Source organism: Tuber melanosporum, assembly GCF_000151645.1.
Source record: "Tuber melanosporum whole genome shotgun sequence assembly, scaffold_41, strain Mel28".
NCBI lineage: Eukaryota > Fungi > Ascomycota > Pezizomycetes > Pezizales > Tuberaceae > Tuber > Tuber melanosporum.
In genome coordinates this window covers 731513-740669 of record NW_003299086.1, presented here as the reverse complement: position 1 = coordinate 740669, position 9157 = coordinate 731513, and the positions used below count along the sequence as shown (strand labels likewise).

General features: G+C 47.8%; 1 protein-coding gene; it reads left to right on the top strand.

Annotated features, from left to right (window-relative positions):
• Positions 1–308: 308 nt before the first annotated feature.
• Positions 309–3282, top strand: GSTUM_00008077001 (uncharacterized protein; the record flags this gene model as incomplete). XM_002839838.2 has 1 exon in its annotated part: positions 309–3282. The coding sequence occupies one exon, from the start codon at positions 309–311 to the stop codon at positions 2511–2513; it is 2205 nt and encodes a 734-aa protein (XP_002839884.1). The 3' UTR covers positions 2514–3282.
• Positions 3283–9157: the final 5875 nt, after the last annotated feature.

The window sequence follows — 9157 nt, the reverse complement described above, 5'->3', positions numbered from 1 at the left end:
CCTCTGACAAGCAGGTTGTCAGGAACATTGAAATCTCCCGGTTTACCAACAACAGTTCGATAACTTGCCGTATTCTGCTACCTCATCCGTCTCCAGCAGTAACAGAAGCCTCCATACGCGTCCAGAAATAATACACCGGATTCATCTTCAAATCTATCACCACGGCTGTCTTGCAAGTTCCTCACTTGGACAGGTTTGTCCTACCGCGTTCGCTAGAAGGAGCGATGCACAGTGAATCTGTACAAACGACCAGATTACCCCATCCCCTTTCGAAATCATCGTCAGCAGATCGTGCGAACGGAGAACAGATGTCTATGCCCGCTGGATTTAGCACTGATTCGGTCAATCACCCCAACAGACGCCGCATAAATATGCCGTCGATCAACACTGGGGCTCCTCATGGAGGGGACAACGGCATGGCTTCCCCAGGAACTGGATACGATATGCAGTTCACTCAACTGATTCCGTCCCATCTCCTCTCCCCGTTTCAACCCGGTACGCCCAATGCCTTTGCGTCTCCCAATTTTCCTATGCACGGATTCCAGCAGACTCCAACATCCGGGAACCCTCTTTCGCCAACATTCGGCGCCAACGGGCTAGGGTCACCGACGGGTTTCAACCAGCAGTACGCTACCTACTACCAGCAATCTTCGCCCACCGCTACTTCTCCGTTGGCTGCAACACCTGGCATGATTGCAGGGACCTCGCGCACTGTGTACCTTGGTAATATTCCACCCGAGACGTCTGCGGAAGAAATTCTTGGTCACGTGCGCTCGGGTCAAATTGAGTCTGTACGTCTATTGCCCGACAAGAACTGTGCTTTCATCTCGTTTCTTGACAGCTCTTCCGCCAACCATTTTCACTCGGATGCGATCTTGAAGAAGCTCTCCATTAGGGGCCAGGACGTCAAGGTTGGTTGGGGAAAGCCTTCCCAGGTGCCGACTTCGGTAGCTCTCGCCGTGCAGCAGTCGGGTGCTTCCCGTAATGTGTATCTCGGGAATCTCCCCGAGGATGTGAGTGAAGAGGAACTTAGGGAGGATCTTGGAAAGTTCGGACCTATTGATACTGTCAAAATTGTTCGTGAGAAGGCTATTGGATTCGTACACTTTTTGTCCATTGGCAATGCCATCAAGGCTGTCTCTCAACTCCCCCAGGAGGCCAAGTGGCAGTCTCCTCGTCGTGTTTACTATGGAAAGGATAGATGTGCCTATGTTTCCAAGACCCAGCAACAGAATGCTGCCCAGTACCTTGGAATCGCCCCCGGGTATGCCCATGTGCTCAATGGAGCTGATAGGGAGATGATCTCTTCAGCACTTGCACAGCAATCTGTAGCCGCGGCGGCAGTCGCAACTTCAGCCGGCGGGATGAACAACCTGGGGAACCGAACTGTTTACCTAGGCAACATTCATCCGGAAACAACCATCGAGGAGATTTGTAACGTTGTGCGTGGTGGGCTTCTGCATCACATCCGCTATATCCCCGACAAGCACATTTGCTTTGTCACTTTCATCGATCCCACTGCCGCGGCGAGCTTTTATGCTCTGTCGAATCTCCAGGGGCTGATGATTCATAACCGTCGTCTTAAGATTGGATGGGGTAAGCATTCTGGTGCTCTTCCCCCCGCTATTGCTCTTGCAGTTTCGGGTGGTGCAAGCAGGAACGTTTATGTTGGGAACCTGGATGAATCATGGAGCGAGGAGCGTCTCCGACAAGATTTCTCGGAGTATGGAGAGATTGAGCTGGTAAATGCATTGAGGGAGAAAAGTTGCGCGTTTGTCAACTTCACCAACATTGCGAATGCCATCAAGGCAATCGAAGCTGTACGAGGGCGAGAGGAGTACAAGCGCTTCAAGATCAATTTCGGAAAGGACAGATGCGGCAACCCGCCTAGACAGACAACAAACAATCATCAGTCTGGCACCCCAACATCTGCTGGCCATCCGCCCTTGCCGAGCACCAGCCCGGTAAATGGGCCTCCATCTGGTGGCCTTCAGCCTAGTTTGTCTCAGTCGGGATCCGGAGGAAGTCCAGCTCAGCTTAGCCCATCTGGCATGCACAACTCCAATAGTCCCAACAATGTTGGAACTCCGACAACCCCAAACGTTCAGCACATGCTCAACAATGGTGCTGCTGCGAACCCTCTCCAGGCGTATCTTTCTCAACAGCAACAACAGCAAGAAGCGGCCATGTATGCTTCTAATCTCCAACAGCAGCTCGCTGCTGCTCAGGCGGCGGCTGTCTATGGCCAGCCATCTGGTTCCCAGCTTGACCCCTCCGGTCAGGCCGCTACTGCGGCTGTCGAGGGGCTGGGTCAAACCCATAATGGAGCGAACGGATTGGGACTTGCAGGTATGGGTATTCAAAACCAGAACCTGAGGGTTGGAGGGCAGCATAACCGTGCATTGAGCATGCCGGTTTTGGGTCAGCAGAACCAGATTGGGCTTGGCGTTAATGGTTATAATGGTATGGGGAATGGCATCGGGTGGGCCGAGGAAGATGTCAATATGCATTAAAAGGGGTATTTCGAGGGACGTAATTACGGGGTAATTTTTAACAGTCAGATTTTGGGGTCATTAGAGGAATACATTTTGGAGACGAATATCTTTTTTGTTAAACTGAGAGAGTAGGGACGCGGAAAGAACTGACTTATAGTTTTTTAATGGGCTCTTTTCGTTTATTTTTGTTTCTGCCCACCACATTGCTATCTTTTTTTTTTTTTTTGCATGAAACTTTTTTATATCGTTCGACCAACATGTACTCTCATTTAGTGTGATGATTGAGAACCTTTGACTTCGACTTTTTTCTTCCCTTTTCTTTGTATCGTTAAATTTTTTTTTTCCTTTTCATCTTTTGGCCACTCTTCCGGTTTTGGATTTTAAATTACCCTTTACCGTTTCGATGCTTGTGTCTGCGTTCTTTTTGAAATTTCTTTTATATTATTATTTTTATATCCTTTCATTTATCGTTTATCCTACTTCGATTTTTATTCTATTTTTCTGTAGGGATGGAAAATTTTTATTATCGAGTCATATCATATCGCAGCATATCACATGGTTCTCGCTTGTTCGTTCTGAAGTGGTGTATTGCATGTTTATTAGCATAGCGCACGTTCCTTTGGAGGAGGAGGGGAGGGAGGGATATTGTAGTAGTATTATCGCTGTGGGTATCATCATATATCGGGTGTCATTCACCTCGTGGGACAAGGGCGGGCGAGGCATGGCAAGGAATGTTTTGGAAAAGGGAAAGGGAAGCAAAAAAAAGAAGAGCGAGGCTATATAATAATCATCGATTATACCATATCTACCTACGAAGGAAGGACCAATCTTTTGACTCCAGGTAAAAGAAAATGAAGCACTTGGCGGTATTACCTGTGCCTTGTGATGGCTTTGTGTGTGTATCATGCACAAACTCATGATGAATTTTTTTCGCACGCGCTTCTGCAGTCTCCCTCCTTCCCGGCAATCCATCACAACATATCACTCGAGAATAAATGACTGTGGGACTTGGCGTTTTTTTTCCTTTTTCTTTCCCTTTTAAATTTTTTTTTTAATTTGTTCTATTTATTTTTAGGCTGCGAGCGAGGGGGATGGATGGGTGGTTCGTTTTGATATTTGTTGGGCGGGGGTCGTGTGTTTGACGGTTGTGAACAATTATTGGGTGTGCGGGCGCGTTCGACTGGGGGGGGGTGTGGTGTGGGGGCGGATTGTGCCGGAAGCTGGGTTGTAGGAGCGCATTGGCCCCCCTCTCCCCCAGTGCTATGATAGCTGTGGAAAAGGTGTGTGGGTGTGTGGGTGGGTGAGGTAAGCGAGTCATGTACGATCACTCGGGTGGTTGATATTTCTTGATATATATATATATTTTTTTTACTTTTTTTTATATTTATTTTTTATTTCCGTGATGTCCTCCCGCTGGTATCGTATCATGCCGACTGATATTCTGCCTTGATTGCTATCTTTTCTTCTTTTTTCCTTTGGAGGAGCAACGTCGTATCGTACCCTACCCATCCTCGATGGGGGGGAAGGCTGAGCCGTCGGGACGGTGGCGGTTCAGGTAATTGGGAGGGGGGGTGGGCTGATTTCATCGCGTTTGCAGGCTGGCTTCTGCGTGAGTGCCGGTTATAGTACGTTTTTTCCGGGCGTTGTATGATACTACAGCAGCGGGCGGCAGGGGGGGAGGCTGTTGAATGAGTGAGAATTCGTGAGTCTTGCGTTGCGCCCCCGTCCTCGGCCGCGTTTGCGCGTTTGAACATGATACATCCTACGATGTACTGGTCTGTTTACGTTGTATCGGATGCACCGTGCTCTGCACCGGCGGGGGGGTGGGGGGAAGGAAGGAAGGAAGGAAACAAATATCCCCGCGGTGTGATGGAACCCAGCATACGTACCGCTTACCACCGGGAGTAACTTCCGGTCCATCGCGACTTTTTTAAAAGACAAACGGCTCCGCCTGTCCTCGGCATGCATAGGTCGTTTGACAGGAGTGGTGGAAGGTGTGTGGGTGGAATGCTCGATGCGCTTGGTTTTTGAACAAGTTCTGGCGGATGGGAGAGGGGGCGATATCTCATCTTTATATAAGCCCCCCCCCTCTCGTTCGGGGGATATGCACCGAGAGCGGCGGTGAGCTCTTCACTTCCTTATAGAAACGGGTGGACGGGAACACACTGCGCAGGCGTTGGAAATGGGAAATGATTTGAGGAGGGAAGTCTGTCAAGTGTTCGACAGGGGTAAAGTGTAGGAAGGGGGGAAGATATAAAAAAAGGGAGAAAATATTCGGAGCTAGCGCGTTGAGCTATCGTGTGTGATGCTGATATATGATACGTACGTGTGCGGATATATCTCCAACAGCAGGACTGAGCCAAATGACGAGTGATTTTCGGTGACTCCCACCCTGCATTCGGCCAGAGTGCATGAGTTGCTATCTGGGGGTTTTTCCGGGGCCGGGCTCTAAACTGAGCGTTCATCATGGCTCCAGGAGTGGAATCGGAAGGCGCTTACGTGGTAGGACGCGGGATGGCCTACAGGCCATGAATGACACTATTGCACCCTCCAGCGATGATGAGAGCGCCGAATTCCCCCGCCTATAGTGGTAAACCCAATTCCTGCGGTGGGATCATTGTGGATTGTCTATGCCAGACGATTGATTTTTCCTTTCCTTATTCCCCCCTCCCAATAATATTAATGTCGCTTTGGACACGTGGTACACATCTCGTTCTGTGGGCCTTGATGTGATATTGCCGCCATTCTCTTATGGTCCTCTCCGTGCCGCCCTCCAGAGGGTCCATTCCGAGGTACTATAGAAGGAAACGAAGAAAGGATATTATATTTTATAATATAACAACACCGTTCACCCCGATAAAGATTCAAGATCTCCAATTTGCTGATCCCACCGCAGACGGCGCGGACCAGACAACTCCAATACCAACGCCAACCACAAACTCGATCGGATCCCGCAGCCTTGATTAGAAATTACGATTATGATTATTAGGGCGTAGAAGGAGGAGGGTGTACCGCTAGGATACACGTGTATGATACTCGTACAGGATAGTGCAAGGAGACCAACGCCGTCCAACCTATCATACCTATGATACCTATGATGCCGCTCGTCAGTTCGAGTACGCTCGAGAAGTGGAGGTGTCGTACTCACTCACTATTTACCCAGCGCCATGATGCGGAGCATAACACCTCCCCCCACATCTATTCTATCCAATCGTGCATACTCCTTCCTGCGCCGGAGGTGTGTGAAAAAAAAAAAAGGAGAAAACGGACGCCGTTCCAACCTACACAACCAACTCGTTAGCCACATACTTCAAAACGAGAAATAATGGCGGAAAGAAAGGTACTCACAAAGAAAAACTCCAACCAACCCCGAGGAAAAGAAGAGGGTAAAAAAAAAACTGAACTGGGTGGGGAGACGGATCCATTATATACAAAACCAGAAAAAAGCAGAGAAACAGCTATAGCGTCTAAAACGAGAAAAGAAAAGAAAAGAAAGAAACTATCATACGCCATAATTTGAGCATTGAATCATATACCAAGTGCCCAACGGCAGATATTCCCACCCGGCAAGTTGAGTTTGGACACTCGCGAACAACAGGATATTATTTCTATAACACTTATTCAGCCTTTTAGGAGTATCATAACAAGGGATATCACATCACGACTCGATGGATAAGGCGATGATGTGAGTATGATACCGGTATGTGCTCGTCGTCAAGCGCGCATACAGTCCCGATGGGGACGGACGGGGTTAGCGCATTACGACTTGTTTCTCTCGCGCTGCATAGAATGAGCTATATTCGGGCCATGTTTTTCCCTCAACGGATGAAGGAGGAAGAGGAGGGGGGAATTGAGTTTCTTATCACGCTTGTGAATGCCACCTTGGAGGGGAAAAAAAAAGGACTTACACCGAGTGATATCACATGATCTCGTCCATTTCGAACACGATGGACGAAAAAAAAAAAAACCGAAAAGAAATTGTCAAAAAACGGTATAGTATGATATCGAAGGAAGGGGTTTCATCCCATCTCCGGGGTGGATTAATTCGAAATGTCTGCCCCCCTCGGTAAATACAGCACTGTTTTTAAAAAAGTCATCGTTTTTCTTTCTCATGGTCTGTTGGTCATGAGGTTTCTCGCGCTAGCTTGATCTGGGATAAACTTTGCTGTTAGTTGAAGGACTGTTTTTTTTTTTCTTCCTCCCTTTTTCCAAACGCACACACACACACCAAGACGGATCTTTTTCTCTTTTTCTCTTTTCTCTTGTGAAAGTTTGTTGACATAGTCCATCACAATCTACAGTAGATGCCCCATAGGATGATGCCGAAGTATTTCCCTTTCGATTCAGGAACGAAGGAAGGAAGTTTGTTTTCGTCATCAACTGGCTTCCTACGAGCAGGGGAGAGAGAGAGAAATAAACCAACCAATCAGAATGAATGATTATGTACAACACCTTCGATCGATCCTCCTCGAAAGGAGAGAGGAGCTGTCCACGGAACGGTACAGTACTGTGATAAATCATTTCTCCCCGGTAATCATAAGCTTGAGGATGGGGTTTTCGGCCACCGTGGCAACCATGATCAAGCGCAAAATATTCTCATCGCATGACCAAAGCACAATGAGTATTCGCGAGAACGCTATTGACTTAGCCCTTGAAGCCATTCGCAATGGCACCTGGGAGCGGGGGGCTGCTAAAGAGTATGGAATTTCTCCTTCTACTCTCCAAAGTTGTCGGGCTGGTGGGTCCAGTGCGCAAGTTGGGCATCATTATCAACAGCGACTATCTCCAGAGCAAGAGTGATCACTATGTGACTGGATTATCCAGCAGGAAGCCTGTGGATATGCTCCATCACATGCACAAATAAGGGAAATGGCTGCTTTGATCTTGTCCTTCGCAGGAGACACTAAGCTGCTTGGACAAAAGTAGGTTCCTATGTTTATGAAGCGAAATCTGGAGATTGCGAGTATGATTGGAAGACCTATTGAATCCGCCCATATTCGTGGCACCCAGTCTCATCAGATTCAGGAGTTTTATGACCGGTTCGACACTACTCGGGCAAGTCACAATACTCAGCAATGCAATGTTTGGAATATGGACGAGCATGGGATCGCCCTAGGTGTTTGCAGCAATACAGTTGTGCTGGGAGCGAGTGGAAAATGGAAACCCTATATCCAATCACCTGAGAATCGTGAGTGGGTTTCTGTGATTGAGGCAATAAATGCTTCCGGTTCCTCTATTCGCCCGTTGATTATGTTTAAAGGCAAAGATCTACAGACATCATGGTTGACTGCTGAAAACATACCAGATTGGCTAATTACAACTACTTCTAAAGGATGGACGTCAAATGATATTGGACTGCGATGGCTATCGGAAGTGTTTCTGCCGAAGAATGCCTGCCTCCTGCCTAATAGTCGAATCACTCATCGTATCTTGCTCTTGGATAGACATGGCAGCCATGCAACTATCGAATTCATGTGGATGTGCAAACAAAATCAGATTAACATCCTCTATCTTCCAGCCCATTCTAGTCATGTGTTACAGCCCTTGGATTTGGGCATCTTCTCTCCTCTGAAGTCACAATATCGTAAGGAAATCATGGATCTTGCACACCTGGACTATGAGGCGCCAGTAAAAAAGCGTCGCTTTATTCAAGCCTATCAACAGGCACGAGAGGAGATCTTCACAACCCGTACCTTGTGCGCAGGGTGGTCCACAGCAGGCCTCTACCCATGGAATCCTGATAAAGCACTCAAATCTTCCCAAGTGCACCAAACCATAGCCCAACCTGATATTGGTTACCAATCATGCTCACATACATCTTCACCACCTTCTACACCAAAGCGTCTACGAACAGAGAATAGTGAGCACTTTTTTCATACACCAAAACATCCCCACGACATCCACGAAGCACTTAAAAACACTAGGTCCGATGACTAGAGATCAGAGAATGGCTTTTCAGAAAGTTGGGAAAGCTCTTGGTGAGGTTACCGTTCAACAGGCCCAATTAAAGGCCAGCAACCAACAACTACAACATCGCCTAGAGGAGTTGGAGCAGAAGAAGAGGAAGAAGATTATTCTAGACCCAAACACAGTATTTGCAAATGTAGATAGTATCAAGCGCTCACTCGATGCAGAGGTTCAGGCACGGGCAGAGTCAGATGCGCAGAAGGTCAGAATTGCGGAGAAGAAAGCGCAGGCAAAGGCAAAAAGGCCACTGGACGGGGAAGAAGCATTAAGAACATGAAAATTATTGCAAAGGGCACAGATGGAAGCATGTATGTTTGAATGGGAGTTGTAAATAGAAGACAATTCGGCGTTGTTTCTGTTGTGTCAAGGTGGCCGAAAACTCCATCCTCGAGCTTAGTCCGGTACGATAGATGTATCGCGCATTCTCCCCGAGGGGGAAAAAAGAAAGAAAAAAAAAACTGACGTGAGAAGCTGATACTACTAGCATAGTTTTACTCCGATTCCAATCGCGCCGGCAGACCATGGCACCCATCCTACTGTGGAACTAAATTAACGGCCCTGCGGAAAGTGCTATTGCTCGGAGGCTTGGCGCTAGAGCAATGCTGATTGATGCTGGTATCTGCTTTACCATGCGAGTTCAGAATAGTAGTAGCGATATAACTGGAGGCAATTTCAATGCGGACTCGGTACGGGAA